At 42.9% G+C, this 20,028-nt stretch overlaps 1 protein-coding gene across 1 annotated transcript in view; it reads left to right on the forward strand.

The window, feature by feature from the left end:
- The window catches only part of PEX16 (peroxisomal biogenesis factor 16), a gene marked incomplete at its 5' end in the record, with an annotated part of 40,472 nt that extends 21,167 nt beyond the window's left edge, over positions 1-19,305 (forward strand). Inside the window, 5 exon segments of the mRNA XM_077461935.1 lie at positions 5,443-5,595; positions 8,357-8,429; positions 14,051-14,170; positions 17,059-17,123; positions 17,203-19,305. Coding sequence (XP_077318061.1) covers positions 5,443-5,595; positions 8,357-8,429; positions 14,051-14,170; positions 17,059-17,123; positions 17,203-17,261 — 470 coding nt within the window.
- Positions 19,306-20,028: the final 723 nt, after the last annotated feature.

The raw sequence follows: 20,028 nt of genomic DNA on the forward strand, positions 1-20,028 counted from the left end.
TTTTATTATCATAGGGTTACTGGCCCAAAATGGTGAAAAAACAAACATTTTATAATTTAGCTGTATATTTCTTGTTACTACCATACCCTACCACCAAAGAACAACTCAAAACGCATTTTCCCCTCGGATGATTGCCGTGATTCCACATACCGTATATACTCGAGTATAGGCCGACCCGAATATAAGCCGAGGCCCCCAATTTACCCCCAAAAAAACTGGCAAACTTATTGACTCGTGTATAAGCCGAGGGTGAGACATGCCTGTCCATCCCTGTGTGTGTGTCCGTCCATCCCTGTGTGTCCGTCCATCCCTGTGTGTCCGTCCATCCATCCCTGTGTGTGTGTGTGTCCATCCATCCATCCATCCCTGTGTGTGTGTGTCTCCATCCATCCATCCATCCATCCCTGTGTGTGTGTGTCTCCATCCATCCATCCATCCCTGTGTGTGTGTGTCTCCATCCATCCATCCATCCCTGTGTGTGTCTCCATCCATCCACCCATCCCTGTGTGTGTCTCCATCCATCCACCCATCCCTGTGTGTGTGTGTGTATCCATGTGTGTGTGTGTGTGTGTGTGTGTGTGTGTGTCTGTGTGTCCAGCCTACCTTTGTCCCGAGCCTCCGTCCCGTGCCTTGCCTCCTTGCCTCCGTTCCGTCCCGTGCCGTCCCGTGCCGTGCCGTGCCTTGCCGTCGTGTCGTGCCGTGCCTTGCCGTCGTGTCGTGCCGTGCCTTGCCTTGCCCCCGTCCCGTGCCGTGCCGTGCCTTGCCTTGCCTTGCCTTGCCTTGCCTCCGTCCCGTGCCCTCTTCGGCGGCCATTGTAAAATTCAAAAGCCGCGCCTCCTCCTTCGCCTGTGATAGGCGGAACACTGAATTTCCCAGCAGCCTGTGTTCCGCCTATCACTGACGTCGTATCATCCTCGTCCGTAGTACGAGGATGATACGATGTCCGTGATAGGCGGAACACAGGCTGCTGGGAAATTCAGTGTTCCGCCTATCACAGGCGAAGGCGGAGCCGGAGGCGCGGCTTTTGAATAGAATGGCCGCTGTCTGTCTGCTCGACACGCTGATCGAGCGGGCAGACAGCGATGACTCGAGTATAAGCCGAGGGGGGCACTTTCAGCCTCAAAAAAGAGGCTGAAAATCTCGGCTTATACTCGAGTATATACGGTATGTGTATGTTAATTGTTGTATGTACCCGCAGTACAGCCAAAAAACAATAGTGCACATTTTGCTTTATTTTTATATTTTTTTAATTTTTTTTTTGGCACTGACCTAGATCAAACCTTCATTTTTTTTTTTTTTTTTGACCTTTTTCATTTTCGTTTTTTATTATTGTTATTAATTATTTTTTACACGCACTTTTTTTTTTTTTTTTTTTTTTTTTTTTTTTTTTATTCTCTCGGCAAAGAAAGTGAGAGATGCAATGTATCTTATCCTCCATTCACAGAGTAAAACACAAGGGGCGGGCTTCACAGTGGCTGATTACTGTTCTAGCCAATCGGAGGCTATCACGGCGATCTGGAACTGGGAGATCCAGGTCCTGATCATTAGTGCCACTGAGACCCCCAATCTCTGTGCTTGGAGTGCGCTGTGCGGCATTCTCCCAGCACAAAGACGGATACGTACAGTGCCTTGCAAAAGTATTTACTCCCCCTTGGCATTTTTCATGTTTTTGTTTCCTTACAACCTGGAATTAACATGGATTGTTTGAGCATCTGCATCATTTAATTTACAGAACAGAACATGCCCACAACAATGTGTGTGTGTGTGTGTGTGTGTGTGTGGTGTGTTTTTTTTTTTTTTTTTTTTTTTTTTTTTTATATTGTGAAGCGAACAACAAATAGGACAAAATAACAGAAAAAGTCAATGTGCATAACTAGAACAACATGAATAACAAGAATATCCCTGTATTTAGCACCATCCATCTTTCCCTCAACTCTGACCAGTTTCCCAGTCCCGACTGCTGAAAAATGGATGGTGTTCTTTGGGTGATGTGATCTGTTGGGTTTGCTCCAGACGTGGCATTTTCTTTGATGGCCAAAAAGTTAAATTTTAGTCTCATCAGACCAGAGCACCTTCCTCCATACATTTTGGGATTCTCCCACATGCCTTTTCTCAAACTCAAAACATGCTATTTTGTTTTTTGCTGAAAGGAATGTCTTTCTTCTGGCCACTCTGCCATAAAGCCCAACTCTATGGAGCGTACGGCTTATTGTCGTCCTATGTACAGATACTCCAGTCTCTGCTGTGGAACTCTGCAGCTCCTCCAGGGTTACCTTAGGTCTCTGTGCTGCCTCTCTGATTAATGCCCTCCGTGCCCGGTCTGTGAGTTTTGGTGTGCAGCTGTCTCTTGGCAGGTTTGCTGTTGTGCCATGTTCTTTCCATTTGGTGATGATTGAATTGATGGTGCTCCTAGGGATCATCAAAGATTTGGATTTTTTTTTTTTTTATAACCTAACCCTGACTTGTACTTCTCAACAACATTGTCCCTTACTTGTTTGGAGAGTTCCTTGGTCTTCATGGCAGTGTTTGGTTAGTGGTGCCTCTTGCTTAGGTGTTGCAGCCTCTGGGGCCTTTCAAAAAGGTGTGTGTGTGTGTGTGTGTGTGTGTGTGTGTGTGTGTGTGTGTGTAATGACAGATCATGTGACACTTATGCCCCATACCCACTGTTGGACATTCCAACCACAAAATCCATCCGGATTTTTTTCCGACTGATTTTGCCTGAAACTAGTCTTGCATACACACAGTCGCACAAAGTTGTCGTAAAATACGATCGTTCGGAACGAGGTGACGTTAATAACGTACGACTGGACTACGTGGAGGCCAGTAGCCAATAGCTTTCATCTCCAATTTTTTTTTTTTCTGAGCATGTGTTTGGCACTTTGTGCGTCAGAATTCTCTACGCACGATCCTAAAAAGTCAGTTCAGATTTTGATGGAAAATTTTAAATCCAGCTCTTAAACTTTTTCCATCGGAATTTCCGACCGTGTGTATGGGGCATTAGATTTGCACACACGTGGACATCATTTCACTAATTATGTGACTTCTGAAGGTAATTGGTCGCACCAGAGCTTTTTGGGCTTAATAACAAAGGAGGTGAATACATACGCACATGCCAATTATCAGTTTTTTATTCCTGAAAATTAGTTTTATGTATATATTTTACTTCCTCCTTCCCCCCCCCCCCAAATAAGCCCTACCCTGAAAATAAGACCTACAAGGACTTTAACTAGGGCTTATATTGCAGCCATCACTGACAATCACGCTAGATCTTATTTTTGGGGAAACAGGGTATGCGGCTCCATGGAAAAAAGCCCAGCCCAGTGAGGCCACATATGTTACATCAGCATGGAGCAGTTCAGCTAATTTGTAAATGATTTGCTGGTGCTTTAATGAGCACTTCAATCTGAAGTTCAGGGATAGCAATCTTTATATTGTTACACCAGTTCAGCTTGGATTAATGCAACTACAGAAATGTGTCATACCTCTGGGATCTGCATGGAAGCTGGAAATCCCTGTATCAGACATCACTACTACAATGATCTCCACTTGCTTTTGGGTCCCATACCGAGCGCATTTTGAACACAGAAGGTCGCTTGTTCAGCATGGGTGCCATCCAGGGAACACTTTGCGTTTTTCTCAATGAATGCAAAGCATTCCCTGATTGGAAAAGTTGGAGAGGCGGGCCAGTGATGTCACAATCTCTACCTTGTACGAACTGAGAACACTGCATTGAGAAAATTCAAAGTGTGGTCTGAATGGTGACCATTCCGAGACCTGGAAGCTAGTAGAGATCATTGTAGCATTGGCTAGTACAGAGATGTCCAGCTTTCACAAGCAGACACACATACTTACAGTATCTCACAAAAGTGAGTACACCCCTCACATTTTTTGTAAATATTCTACTATATCTTTTCATGTGACAACACTGAAGAAATGACACTTTGCTACAATGTAAAGTAGTGAGTGTACAGCTTGTATAACAGTGTAAATTTGCTGTCCCCTCAACATAACTCCATACACAGCCATTAATGTCTAAATCACTGGCAACAAATGTGAGTACACCCCTAAGTGAAAATGTCCAAATTGGGCCCAATTAGCCATTTTCCCTCTCCAGTGTCATGTTACTCGTTAGTGTTACAGGGTCTCAGGTGTGTTTAAATTGGTGTTTAAAATGGTGTTATCGCTCTGACTTTCTCATACTGGTCTAAAAAAAAAGATGGCCTAGGCCATAAGAAGATTGCCAGGACCTTGAAACTGAGCTGCAGCACGGTGGTCAAGACCATACAGTGGTTTAAAAGGACAGGTTCTACTCAGAACAGGCCTCACCATGGAAGTTGAGTGCACATGCTCAGCGTCCTATCCTGAGGTTGTCTTTGGGAAATAGACATATAAGTGCTGCCAGCATTGCTGCAGAGGTTGAAGGGGTGGGGGGGTCAGCCTGTCAGTGATTAGACCATACGCCACAGTTGGAAGACAAGCAGACTAAGGACATGGATTACTGGAACCATGTCCTGTGATCTGATGGGACCAAGTTAAACTTTATTTGGTTCAGATGGTGTCAAGCATGTGTGGCGGCAACCAGGTGAGGAGTACAAAGACAAGTGTGTCTTGCCTACAGACAGGCATGGTGGTAGGAGTGTCATGATCTGTGGCTACTTGAGTGCTGCCTCATTTGAGGGAACCATGAATGCCAACATGTACTGTGACATACGGAAGCCCAGCATGGTCCCCTCCCTTTGGAGACTGGGCCGCAGGGCAGTATTCCAACATGATAGCGACCCCAAACGCACCTCCAAGATGACCACTGCCTTGCTAAAGAAGCTGAAGGTAAAAGTGATGGACTGGCCAAGAATGTCTCCAGACCTAAACCCTATTGAGCATCTGTGGGGCATGCTCAAACTTCAAGGTGGAGGAGCACAAGGTCTCTAACATCCACCAGCTCTGTGATGTCATCATGGAGGAGGGGAAGAGGACTTCAGTGGCAACCTGTGAAGCTCTGGTGAACTCCATGCCCAAGAGGGTTAAGGCAGTGCTGGAAAATAATGGTGGCCACACAAAATATTGACACTTTGGGCCCAATTTGGACATTTTCACTTGGGGGTGTACTCAATTTTGTTGCCAGAGGTTTAGACATTAATGGCTGTGTTGAGTTATTTTGAGGGGGCAGCAAATTTATACAAGCTGTACACTCACTACATTATAGCAAAGTGTCATTTCTTCAGTGTGTTGTCTCATGAAAAAATACTGTAGAATAAAATATTTACAAAAAATGGTGAGGGGTGTACTCACTTTTGTGAGGTACTGTACATTGTAGGTATGTAAAAACAATTGCCTTACCTGGAATTCAGCTTTAACTTGGTGACCAGTTTTAGTTCCAATTGTCTGAAGCATTTTTTGAGTCTTGTTTCTTTTTTTTTCTTGACTTTTTCCTAATTTTTTTAGCTCCCTCTGGCCGCAGTCGGTTTTGGCGAAGCCCTCAGGTTCTAGATGGAAAGCAGAGGAACGGTCTAGGTGACAACAATGCAACATCCACTGACCTGGGCACTCTGGGCACCATGGCAGAAGCAGTTCACATACTGCGCCCCATCACTCACTGTATCCTTGTACATCTGTACTGCAATATTCTACAATACCCAGCCTGAGAACCTGGGCGTATAAAGTACCGCTGGAGCCGATAATGTTGGTAATGGCTCACTGAATCCTCTTTACTTGCAGAATTAAAGCCAACATCTAAGAGTGGATTCACATATGTCCGCTGTGTTGCATTAAGGCCTCCCATTCAAATGGACTGCCAGTGCACCAGAACAGAAAAGATGAACATTTACCATTCTCAGCAATCCAGCGCAACGCATGGCAGTGCATTACCATGTGCTGTGGTGTGCTGCAGCCCCGGCATATTATTAAGGTGCATTATGGCACTGCGGCAAACCTAAGTATGTTCCCACATCGTTCGGGTATGAATTCAGCCTGAATGCATGAGAATGTAAATGTGAGAGAAGCAGGCCCCTCCCCTAACTAGCCAAAATCCCTAATGACTCCACCCACTTGTCTTCAAAAAGACCTCTAATTTAAAGAAGTACAGCCAAAGCTCAGTTGGCTGTACTTCTCCTGTGGATCACAGAAGTGCAGTTTATTTGGCACTCCCGTGGCCCATTTTCAGCAGACAGCCAGCTGAAGCCCGCTGTCGCTGATGTCACAGAGCAGGTCCTCAGTGTTCGAGTTGGTGGGGGACAGATGCAGCTTTGGATCAATGCTGCATCCACCTAGGTAAGTATGATTCCAGAAAAAAGAAAATCCCATACTTTTCTTTTAATTGAGGTTAGACTGCACTAGACTGATCTAGATTATTGCCATCCATATCCTGCCTAGGTGGAAGGGATGTCCCTGCAATATACCATCTGCATTAGGTAAACATCAGGCCCAAAATACCTTTTTGCTGATGATCTGGCTTAGAATATTGTGGCAGCTTAAAGTTTAACTAAAGGCAAAACTTTTTATTAGTTTTGGTAAGAGTGGAGATGGATTAGAACCCCTGTCAGGTTTTTTATCGCTGTCTGTGTCCCCGTAAGGAGAGTCTCCCTCTCTTTGTCCTGTTTACCATTTATCATTGAAAGTACAAGTGAAAGTAAAACAAAATCCCCAGATTGTCCCCAGAAAGGTAATAGAGGGTAAATCTTCAAATGGAGACACTAATTCTGGTGACCTGGGGATCCCCAAGGAATTCTCTTAATTTGCACAAATTCCCTCTCGCTTCCTGAGAGACCGGAAGTGAAGGGAAATCTCTGTAATGGGACAAAGATGGCAAAAATAAACTTTACAGGGTTTATAACCCTACCTTAATCAAATAATTCTACTTTAAAGCTACATCTACAATGCGGGGAACCTGACTGGCTGCTTCTCCCTCCTAGTCTGAGTGCTGCTGTACAAGGGATTATGAAAGGCTGATATTTTATATTTAAGTGACACTAAACTCTGGTTTAAAAAAAATAAAAAATCATATATAATGATATAATTTCTATTCCAGTATGTATTCTTATCTCAAAAGTCTGTTGTATTGCTCAAAGCCTCCGCCATATCTCCAAATTGCTCCTTCCCCCCCCCCCTTTTTTTTTTTTTTTAAGGGTTGGATACATTAATTCTCCATGGTCCCACTGTAATTATGAATGTAGCTACCCTCTTTTTCACATTTATACAGTAATCAGTGCATATTTATAGCTCTGATCGCTGTTTAATTGTCAATGTTCCCAAAAGAGTGTTAAAAGTGTCTACGTCCACTGCAATATCATAGTCCTGACAAAAATCTCAGATCGCTGCCATTACTAGTAAAAAAAATAAATAATAATAATAATAATAAAAATGCCATAAATATATCCCCTATTTTGTAGGTGCTATAACGTTTGCACAAACCAATCAATATATGCTTATTGCGTTTTTAGATATTCCCTTTTTGGTAAAAAAAAATACGTATATGCCTAAACTGAGGAAGAAATGTTTTTTTTGTTTGTTTTTTTTTGTTTTTTAAATTGGGATATTTATTATAGCAAAAAGTAAAAAATATTGTTTTTTCTTTTTTTTTTTTCTTTCCCTTTTTTTTTTATTTTTTTTTTTATAGTGCAAAAAATAAAAACCGGTGACCAAATACCACCAAAAGAAAGCTCTATTTGTGGGGAAAGAAATGATCAAAATTTGGGTACAGCATTGCATGACTGCGCAATTGTCATTCAAAGTGTTACAAAGCTGAAAATTGGCCTTGGCAGGAAGGTGGTGAATATGCCCAGTATTAAAGTGGTTAAGATAAATTCATATTCTTTATACTAGTTTACATTTAAAATATGTTTAGTAATTTTAGTTAAATATATAACTGCATTTATTAGTGTTTTTTTTTTTTTTTTTTTTTTTTTTTTTTTTAAATATCTATTTGGAGATCAGCTTAAAAGAGAAGTATAGCCAAAGCTATATTTCAAACTGCACTCCTGTGACCCGTATTCAGCTGACAGTGCGATAAAGTCCGCTGTCGGCTGACATTGCTGAGCCGGTTCAGGCTTGGGAAAGATCCCAACTTTACAATCTGAATCCATCCAGATGCCTGGACCGGCAGTTGGCTCAGCCTCGCATTTGTTAGGCCATATGCCTGGCAAAAAGCGACAGGATATAAGTCTTGATATAGCACTCCTGGCAGCTGCCTCTGCAGCTAAAGGGGTTAGTGGTTGAGGGGCAGTAAAAGCATGGTTCACCTGGGATTTTACATCCCCCCCCCCCCCATTTCCCCAACTACTAGTGTAAATAAGCCCTATTAGTGCACCAGAAATGGATGGTAAATGTTTTAATGCATTGAACCTTAACCTACTGCTCACAGTGGCGGGCTTAGCTGTATGGGGTCAGAAATCCTGGAAGCCATGGCTCCTGGCAGCTGCCTTGGACGTTGGCAGGTTAGTTGTACTACAATTCAATCTTCAAATTTATTATGGGGCAGAGACTGTACAGAATTGGGTAACTTGACGCTAAGATATAATATTTATTTTCGTGGTTAGAGACAGCTGATCGCCCCTGGATGCAAATAACGTGTCGCGGGGTGTTTATCTGACCCTAAGTTCATGTGCAATATACAGTGGCATGAAATCTTCCACATTTTGTCATGTTACAACCAAAAACATAAATGTATTTTATTGGGATTTTGTGTGATAGACCAACACAAAGTGACACACAATTGTGAAGTGGAAGGAAAATGATAAATGGATTTCAAAATCTTTTACAAATATCTGAAATTTGTGGGTGTGCATTTGTATTCAGCCCCCATTTTACTCTGATACCCCTAACTATAAAATCTAGTGGAAACAATTGCCTTCAGAAGTCACCTAATTAGTAAATAGAATCCACCTGTGTTTAATTTAATCTCAGAATAAATACAGCAATTCTGTGAAGCCCTCAGAGGTTTGTTGGAGAACCTTAGTGAACAAAAAGCATAATGAAGGCCAAGGAATACACCAGACAAGTCGGATAAAGTTGTGGAGAATTTTAAAGCAGGGTTTGGTTATAAAAACAATATCCCAAGCTTTTAACCTCTCGCGGAGCACTGTTCAATCCATCATCCGAAAATGTAAATATAATGGCACAACTGCTAACCTACCAAGACATGGCCGTCCACCTAAACTGACAGGCCGGGCAAGGAGATTATTAATCAGAGAAGCAGCCAAGAGGCCCATAGTAACTCTGGAGGAGCTGCAGAGATCCACAGCTCAGGTGGGAGAATCTGTCCACAGGACAACTATTAGTCGTGCTCTCCACAAATCTGACCTTTATGGAAGAGTGGGGAGAAGAAAGACATTGTTTGAAATAAAGCCATATGTCCCATTTGCAATTTGTGAGAAGCCATGTGGGGGACTCAGCAAACATGTGGAAGAAGGTGCTCTGGTCAGATGAGAAAATAATTTTACTTTTTGACCTAAAAACAAAACTCTGTGTGGTGGAAAACTAACACTGCACATCACCCTGAACGCACCATCCCCACTGTGAAACATGGTGAGACTGGGGTGGAGGTTCACCTTCCAGCAGGAAAAAGAGCCTAAACGTACAGCCAAAGCTACAATGGAATAGTCTAGATCAAAGCATAATTATGTGTTAGAATGGCCCAGTCAAAGTCCAGACCTAAATCCAACTGAGAATCTGTGGCCAGACTTGAAAATTGCTGTTCACAGACGATCTCCATCCAATCTGACAGAGCTTGAGCTATTTTTCAAAGAATGGGCACACCTTTCACTCAAGCTGGTAGAGACATCCCCAAAATGTCTTGCAGTTGTAATTGCAGGGAAAGGTGGTTCTACAAAGCATTGACTCCGGGGGGCTGAATACAAATGCACACCACACTTTTTTTCACATGTTTATTAGTAGTAAAATTTTATAATTTTCCTTCCACTTCACAATTATGTGCCACTTTGTGTTGGTCTATCACATAAAATCCCAATAAAATACATTTTACCTTTTTGGTTGTAAAATGACAAGATGTGGAAAATTTTAAGGGGTATGAATATTTTTTTTCAAGGCACTGTATCTGTCCCTAACTGCGGGTAATTGGTCCATTTGCAATTGAACACCCACAGACCACTGTGATCCCTGTCTGTCTGTCTGTCTGTCTGTCATTGCTGTTTTACAGGCTGAGAAGAACTCTTTGCATACACTTGTAAATCCAGCAGCAGAAATTCCCTGGATTCCTTCCACATCTGTGATAAACATCCCGTGTAAATGAGGCCCAAACCTCCCTTGTTTTGGATAGAATTAAGAATTGTCTTTTTGCTTTCTGTGTCCCATTGGGTAGGTTTCCCTTCTTCAATTCTTGCCTTGGAGACACTACCAAAAATAGGAAGAATTCTCTCCAAAGCTAAGGGAAGGCCCATCTTCGGTCATCATACACATTACAATCTGACCAAACAACCTTCGATTTACTTAAACTATGTAACAGGAGGGCTTATTCACATGTACAGCGCTCTCTGGAAAGCAAAATCTGCGTTCCGATACACCTCCTCACTGCCTGCTTTAACCCCTTGGACCCTGTGCTAGCATGCTTCAACCCATGTGCATTATACGCAGTTGTGGGGCGCTTGCAGAGTAGCCCCATTCACTTGCATGGGTTGCGATTGACAAGTGGTAGCGCCAACTGGAAAGCAGCCGTATAACTTCCTATGATGCTTAGCTTAGTAGACTAGAAGGAGATCCAAATTGCCTACGCTTGAGAGAAATGTGCTGGATGTGGTCGTGTATCTGCACTGGTTCAACCTCCACATTGGCTGTGCTGCCATTCACATCAGGTCAGGGAAACCCAAATGGAACTCTATAAAGAAAGGAACAAATTTATTGTTGGAGATACAGTATCTCACAAAAGTGAGTACACCCCTCACATTTTTGTAAATATTTTATTATATCTTTTCATGTGACAACACTGAAGAAATGACACTTGTCTACAATGTAAAGTAGTGAGTGTACAGCTTGTATAACAGTGTAAATTTGCTGTCCCCTCAAAATTAACTCAACAAACAGCCAGTAATGTCTAAACCGTTGGAAACAAAAGTGAGTACACCCCTTAGTTAAAATGTCCAAATTGGGCCCAAAGTGTCAATATTTTGTGGGGCCACCATTATTTTCCAGCACTGCCTTAACCCTCTTGGACATGGAGTTCACCAGAGCTTCATAGGTTGCCACCAGTGTCCTCCTCCATGACGACATCAGAGCTGGTGGATGTTGGAGACCTTGTGCTCCTCCACCTTCTGTTTGAGGAGGCCTCACAGATGCTCAATAGGGTTTCGGTCTGGAGACATGCTTGGCCAGTCCATCACATTTATCCTCAGTTTTTTTAGCAAGGCATTAGTCATCTTGGAGATGTTTGGGGCCGTTATGTTGGAATACTGTCCTGCGGCCCAGTCTCTGAATGGAGGGGATCATGCTTTGCTTCAGTGTGTCACAGTACATGTGGCATTCATGGTTCCCTCAATGAACTGTAGTTCCCCAGTGCCAGCAGCACTCATGCAGCCCCAGACCATGACACTCCCACCACCATGCTTGACTATAGGCAAGACACACTTGTCTTTGTACTCCTTACCTGGTTGCTGCTACACACATTTGACACCATCTGAACCAAATAAGCTTATTTTGGTCTCATCAGACCACATGACATGGTTCCAATAATCCATGTCCTTAGTCTTCTTGTCTTCAGCAAACTGTTTGCGGGCTTTCATGTGCATCATCTTTAGAAGAGGCTTCCTTCTGGGACTACAGCCATGTAGATCAGTTTTATGCAGTGTATGTTCTAAGCACTGACAGGCTGACCCCCCCCCCCCCCCCACCCCTTCAACCTTTGCAGCAATGCTGGCAGCACTCGTACATCTATTTCCCAAAGACAACCTTTGGATATGACGCTGAGCACATGCACTAAATTTGTTTGGTTGACCATGGCAAAGCCTGTTCTAAGTGGAACCTGTCCTGTGTCTTGGCCACTGTGCTGCAGCTCAGTTTCAGGGTCTTGGCAATCTTCTTATAGCCTAGGCCATCTTTTATGTAGAGCAACAATTCTTTTTTACAGATCCTCAGAGAGTTCTTTGCCATTAGGTGTCATGCTGAACTTCCTGTGACCAGTATGAGAGCGATAACACCAAATTGAACACACCTGCTCCCCATTCACACCTAAGACCTTGTAACACTAATGAGTCACATGAGACCAGGGAGGGAAAATGGCTAATTGGGCCCAATTTGGACATTTTCACTCAGGAGTGTACTCCCTTTTGTTGCCAGCGGTTTAGTCATTAATGGTTGTTTGTGTTATTTTGAGGGGGCAGCTAATTATACAAGCTGTACACTCACTACTTTGCATTGTAGAAAAGTGTCATTTCTTCAGTGTTGTCACATGAAAAGATATAATAAAATATTTACAAAAATGTGAGGGGTGTACTCACTTTTGTGAGATGCTGTATAGACTGTAAAATGATACTCACAAACCAATGCATATATCAAGCAAAATGCAGCCCACCTAGTGCTCCACCCAGCGTGGTCTGTTGACAAGTGCCAATTGTGAGATGAAAAATTCCAAACGAACTGATGCGTTTCGAAGGATGCCCCCTCTTTAAAGCTCAGATATATGCATTTGTTTTGTGAGTATAATTTTATATATTGTGTACATATATAATTTTTTTTTTTTTTTTTTTTTTTTTTTCCCCAATAAATTGTCGCAAAGGTAATATGCTAGGCTGATGTGCCCTTTTTGTTCCTTTCTTCATAGAGATGCTTAGCTTGGTGGCTGCGGAATTTGTGCCCCCCCCCCCCTCCCCAGCCGCTGCTTCTGTAGCTAAAGGGGGTAGTGGGTAGAGGGTAGGTAACATGAGTCCTTACCTAAACTATCCAATTAATTAGTACCCAATTAGGTAGCCCCTTGCACTATATGTTGGTAGATCTTAAGGAGATTGTACAATCCGCTTATAATGTGTGTTGAGCCCTAGATGGTTGCCATCAGAGCTGGTGTCCCTATTGGGAAAAATGCTCCTGATCTCCTGGTCCTCTGACACCTGTACAATTCCAGATTTCTCATTACTTTCTGTGCTGGTGACAGACAAAGAGGATGATTTTCTCCAGTGGAGTCACAGGCAGCATTATTAATAATAATATAATAATAATATTATTATTCCTTCAATAGGTCCTCTAAAGTTGAAAGGTTTTGGCTTTATATACACAGGGGTTAATTTACTAAAACTGGATAGTGCAAAATTTGGTGCAGCTGTGTGTGTGGTAGCCAATCGGCATCTAACTTCAGCTTGTTCAATTAACTAATTCCTGCCTGCGCTATAGCCGGAAGACGGCTACAGCGCAGGCTTAGTTTGCCAGGAGGGTGTCCATGGACGTCCTCCCTGTGATCACATTGCCTGCTGACAGCGTGAGGAGAGAAGAGAGACGATAACCGGCTTGTGTTAAAGGGATATCGGCTTTGATAATCAGGGCACAGAATCAGTGTCCTGATTATCAGTGCAGTCCCAACAGTGCCCACCAATGCTGCCAATCAGTGCCACCTCATCAGTTTAAAAATAAAAAAGAATTTCATTTGTTTAGCAAAAAATAATAAAAACCCAGTGGTGATTAAATACTACCAAAAGAAAGAAAGCTCCTATTTAAAGTGAAAAATTATTAATTTGGGTACAGTGCTGCATGCGCAATTGTCATTCAAAATGTGACAGCGCTGAAAGCTGGCCCGGGCAGGAAGAGGGTAAAAGTGCCCAGTAGGCAAGTGGTTAAACTTTGACAATAAAACCTGGAGGCTAATCGGTTTCTATGTAGAGCTGCACCAGATTTTGCACTCCCCAGTTTTAGTAAATCAACTTCAATATAATATTAGATCTTGTATATGTGTAGGAAATAATAGTAGCGAATCGGATATCAACTTTATGCCAGAAAGGGAAAATAAAAGAAAGGGAATTGCCCGATGCCTGGTTGCTATCGCCTGTCAGCTCTTTGCCTTCAGTTATGTACAGAAGATGATTACGTTTTGTCTAACGGTTTCATGTTTCTAATTTCACAGCTTGTCAATATTACGTGATCTCTCTGAGCTGAATCGCAGGGAACACGCAGAGCTGAGACGCAGGACCCTCCTCCTCCTCTATTACTTGGTGCGGTCGCCATTTTACAACAGATACACAGAGTGAGTTCCCATCACAGCTATACAATAATATATGGAAAGCCATAAACATATACATTCAATCTTCTTTATAATGCATAGGGCGTGTGTTTGTTTGTTTTTGGGGTTTTTTTTTTGATTGGGGGCAGAGGTGTATTTTTCAATTTAAGGCCAAACTCCGTGCAGATATAAAAGGTGCAATTACTCTTTTGCCACCCTCATAAAACACATATATTTGCGGTGACAAAAGGGTGGGCTTTAATGCCAACGTGCTGAACATAAGATATGTGTCACTAGGATGCGGATATTTCCATGCTGACAATGCACAGGGACCAGGCAGTCAGACATCTCTCCGTCCCCACTAACATTCAGCAGACCGGCGCCTGATCATGAGGCCATTGTGACAGCCAATCACGGTGGTCACATGATCCCCGATCCTTCCTGCCTCCTAGGCTTTCAGGACTTTTCAAAGGGACGCCAGGATGGGTCGGAAGAGGGTTAATATATGATTTGTATGTGTTTTTTTAAATGAGAGCAGTGTAAGTACTGGAATTTGACTCTATCAGCTGCTTGCAGTCTGTGTACAGCAGAGCTTAGATTGGGAAAGGAGGAATAGCTCAGCTACCTAATCCGTTTATATGCTGATAGGAGGAGAGAGCAGAGAGATGAGCTCATCAGCCTGCTCCTTCTCCTTTCACCGCCAGTCTCAGGCTGGGGGAGTTGGGCTTTAATGATCTTCTGCGGTTGGATTTTTTCATATACTAGCTATTTCTTTTAAATATTTTTTTATACTGCTGGGATAAAATTGCTTTGGCTATCCCCAGAACATCCTGAACAGAGGCTTATTAGCATTGAAAACCATATGAACGTGGACCTATACTCATGTAACGGGTGAAATGCCTCTTCTGGAGAAAATGCTGCTCCATGTTCCCTTCTGTACTGCTGCTATAACCAATCATGGTCACATGATATCTTCTGTGGGGAGGGGGGATGGGAACCCCAATCTATCTTCTGCAGGGGGATGGGAACCCTGATCTTAATGTCAAGGTATTAATTGATATAAGCTGCACAAAAGGGAACATGGAACAGCAGCATTTCCCCCAGAAAAGACCATTATTTCAGCCCTTTTATGTCGCTCTTTATTTGTCCACTCTAGTTAACATACCTTTTTCTTATGTTACCTTTTAAGTCCATATAAACCGTGTATTATATCTGCATTCTTATTGTGTATGAAGGGTAAGATGTGTTAAATCCATGAATCGTCCTTCCCTTTTTTTTTTTTAAAGTTGAAGCCTCCTCCAGCATTGTATTATCTGTGCATTACCTGGAGGCATGTGCTTCTACACATCCTTGTCAGTAGAGGGCAGTGTTCCATATAAAATAATATTTTAGGAACTCTAAACTCAATGGCTAAAATCTCACAAAAGCTGTAACAATATTCGTATAAATACAAAAGTTGTGTTAAATCTTCTTCTTTTTTTTATTTTATTTTTTATATTTTAGGTTTCATTAAAATACACAGTGATCATGTCACTATGAGGGCCCTTTTTCAGATACTTCCTATTATAGGGGGACAATGCAAAGGCACAGGGTGTGCCATATGTGCCTGGGGACAGCCTAATCGCTCTGTTGCCGATTCCCCCCCTACTGCCTGGGTTTCCCCCGTGTTACGCCCCCTTCCCCTCAGTGCTGCTAGCTTCCCTCCTCCCTTCTCCCCCTGGCTGCTGCGGGGGATGTTTCAGGATGCAGAACAGGGGAAAGGGCTAGTAAATATGTAATTTACCAGCCTCCTGCTTTTCTAAATAAACACACTCACTCGCTGTGTTTTATTCATAACTGAAGCATAGTGAACGGTTTACTATGCTTCAGTTTGGGACTGAACAGGAAGCCACTCAGCACAGAGCACTTCCCATTCATTCACTGTCCAGTGCAGCTGAGGCTGCAGAGAAAGGCATGCGCGTCTTGAGCTTTGGAGTGCACACCTTAATGCAATAGGCTGCGCACACCCAATGAGTGTCACCTTGTCCCAAGCAGTAGCGCTGACACACAATGCGCAGGCATGGGCCACCATTGTCCCCAAAGGGCAACCGAACCGGAGCAATGACAGCGCTACTACAAGAACATGTACAGAATGTGTAGGCAGGAATTGGCCGAATGAGGCTGATGGAGGTCAGCACCACTAAGATGTGAAAAGGAAGCTAAAAATCTTATTTGAACCCTGTCCCACCCAGCCTTGGCATCCCTTTACTGGGTCTTTATTTCCAGTGGGGAAAAGGGACTGCTCAATCACACGACCTCTGTGATTGGCTGTAATAGAGTGAAATCGGACGCCGCTCTGAAAGCAAGTATATGTGAAATGAAGATAAGAATAAACCCCTATGGCTAAGCCCCAGCGGGTGGGGTGAAATGCGTTGGCTGAAAAGCGTAGGCTGAGGTCATTCTCCATCTTTATCCCCAATGGCATATGAATATAGCAGGACGCCAGCACCCCGTATCATAAGATCAGAAGAGAAGGATATACTCTTTGGCTTGAGTGAAGCTCCATGCTTTACTTTTAGGTCACAGTGATTGGCTGTCAGTGGTCACATGATTGGGGGGGGGCCCATCTCGTTGGCTCCCGATCATTATTAGACTGGGAGCTGTCTGACAGCCTGGTTGCTGTGCTGGATGCAGACATTGAGTGTGCTCTCACCTCAGAAACCTCAGCCATCCATGGTGGCCTAGGTGCGGTGTGTGGGCATTAAACCCAACTGTCTTTGTTACTGGACATATGTGGTCAGAAAGGGGTTAAAAAGTGGCAGTTATTTGATGCATAGTGCTTTAGCAAACCCAAAGTCATCTAGTTGTGGTTTTGGATTTTATTTGATGTTCCATGATTTGTTTATTCTGACACATTTTTGATTCTTGGACAGAATTCGGTTGCTCCTCCTCCTGCGCCTTCTAGGAGATTATGTCCCAGGACTCGGGTTGGTGGCACGTAAGTAATAAAACCGTAAATGTTTTAACCAATATTCATATTCTTTCAGCTCTATAACCCTTTGTTTGCTTCTCCCCAGGTCCCCTCATGGATTACCTACCTGTCTGGCAGAAGATTTACTTCTATAACTGGGGATAAGGGCGGCCTGCCCTGGTACACTATCGCCAGCTGGGCTATGCTTGTGAATTTCCACACAAGCAGGACAGAGCATGGATCATCCCCAGTACCACATTACTTGTCACCTGATTACTGCTGATCACATGGGACTAAATGGCCAAACGACCAGACACCGAACTGATATTTTTATTTTTTTTACTTCCCAGCAAAACTGTGACTCTGCTCCCCAGGTGACTTCCTGCCTTGTGACATGACCAGAACCTTACCGCCTTTTCTACCTCCTGTGACAATATTGTCACTGGATCATGTGACTCTAGAACAGCCTTTCTCAACCTTTTACCCCAGAGGAACGCTTTAAATAATTTTCAGGTCTTGGAGGAACCCTTACTAAAACCAGTTCGTTGGTGGTCAATGGGAAGAATGCTTCTTTCATTGATGGTCAGCCTGAAGAATGCTCGTTTACATTTTTTGGCCAGTAGAAAGAATGTCCCCTTTCATTGGTGGTCAGTGGGAAGAATGGCTCCTTTCATTGGTGGTCAGTGAAAAGAATGGCTCCTTTCATTGGTGGTCAGCCTGAAGAATGCTTCTTACATTGATGGTCATGGGGAAGAATACTCCTTACACTAGTGGTCAGTCTGAAGAATGGCCCTTACATTGGTGGTCAGTGGGAAGAATGCCCCCTTGCAGGAAGCTAAAAAGATCATTGAAACCCAAGAAACCCCCAGCAACCACAAAAGAAACCCTAGTTCCATAGAATTTGGTTTGAGTAGGGCTGATCTAGAAACACATGGAGCGACATGAATAATATGAGACCTGACCAAATTAAGTGTTAGTATACACAGGCATTTGTATTTTGCTTTTGACAGAATTTTTGAGGAGCATTTTTTTGGAGGATCAGGAAAATCACTAATTTGACCAGAGAGCTATGGAATTTTATTTTATTTTTAATAGGGCGCACATAAATCTATAGGCTTCCATTGCTGACCCACTTCTTAAAATTCTAGTCACCTGGCTTTCTTGTTTTTAATGCAAATCTTTAACATGAAGGCTGCCATTTCAGACTTATTCTGCAAATGCTAGTTGCCTGGCTGTGAATGGCACTCTTGTTTCAGAACATCACTGACCCAGAACAAGGTTGTAGAGAATGAGGTCTGACTCTCCTCTGACTTATCTGTTCTTGTTCTTGCTCACTGATATTTTCAGAAGTTGGTCAGCAATGGCAGCCTCCATCTTTCTCCTAGGAAAGGTTTACTTTAATCCTTCAAGTTGATTGCCTATAAAAAAGCATGCATCTCCAAGCTCATAGTCAGTTTACTTGGTCCAGGTCAGTGACTATAAAGGTATGGAAGTCACTGAGTCGGAATGACAGCCAGGCAACTTTCATTTTCAGAATAGATGGGCAGCATGAGCAGAACCCCCGTGCTTCTCCTAGTTTCCAAAACAGCTGTACACCACTTCCATGAGGTGAAAAACAACTTTATTTTTCCAGCACATGCACAATCCACAGCTATTGTGTTTCACCACCACTTAAACATAATTGCTCTATGATTAAGCCCCAGAAGACGGGACGAAACACATTAGGGCAGATGGATGGAATGTTTGTGTCTTTACTGGAAAAATAAAGTTGTCTATAACCTCATGGAAGTAGTGTGCAGCTCTCAATAAACTGCGGTGCAAAGACTTGGCCTCTGGAGGCATGTGCACCAGTGGGCTGAAGAAGAACACAGCGGTGGGCTTTGGAGCAGCTTTACGTTGATTATGAGTATTTTCTCCTGGTTTCCTTTAATTTACCTGACATCAATACAGTGGCCCAAAGCAAAAGGTCTTCTGTCTGTCTGTCTGTCTATCTGGGATTCTTGGATACTAACTGTTAACTTTTAGCAACCAGATTCCAGCGGCCCTCTTTGTTTTCTATGGGGCAACCTTTGTTCTCTTTTGGTTACAATTTTTCCTGACCCATCATGAATTCATGTAAGTGATGCAGAGGATTTTTCTCTGTCATTGTGTAAAAGACTCAAATCAATACAAAATTAATTTCTATTTTCCTCATTGGGAATTTGTATAACTTTGTGGTGTGTGAAGTCTTTATATTTAAAGCCCACTTTAAGTCTGATGTTCACACTTTTGCGACGTGTCATGCGCCTATGGACATCAAAGTTGCATGGCAAGTCGTACCTCATGTTTTTCCCAATGATATCCATTCGTATATGTGAAACAAAGGCTCCATTCACACTTGTGCAACTTTGGACATCAAAGTCGCCTGAGATGTCATGCCCCATGTTTTCCAATGATAACCATTCATATATATGCAACTCAAAGTTGCCACGACTTCAAAGTACTACTTTGGTCTGACTTTTATGTAACTTGAAGGCCATAGACTTCAACGTTAACCCTCAAAAGTTGTATGAAAGTCGTACCTGAATGTTCTACAATGCAACCGTTGTGCAACATTTGTCCATTATCACTGGTCAAAGTCGTATCCAAGTTGCACTCCAAGGTTGGCGGTATCGTACAATTTGAATGGAGCCTTAAAGTGTAAGTTCAGCCTAAATCTACTGGCAGCCACAATCTAAAGCCCCATACACACTATCAGATTTTCTGCAGATTTTTTATTTTTCCTTCAGATTTACCAAAACCATATAATATGAGGAGTTTCAATTTGTATGCAATCAAGCAGGCCCTTGCACTACATGGTTTTGGTAAATCTGAACACAAAAATCAGCAGAAAGGGTTAGTCTTAAGCCCCATACACACTATCTAGCCTTGTAAAGCAAAAATCGCTATACAT

This window comes from Lithobates pipiens, unplaced genomic scaffold (genome assembly GCF_037356315.1).
Source record: "Lithobates pipiens isolate NorthernLeopardFrog02 unplaced genomic scaffold, aLitPip1_a1.2 Scaffold_10, whole genome shotgun sequence".
NCBI classification, from domain to species: domain Eukaryota; kingdom Metazoa; phylum Chordata; class Amphibia; order Anura; family Ranidae; genus Lithobates; species Lithobates pipiens.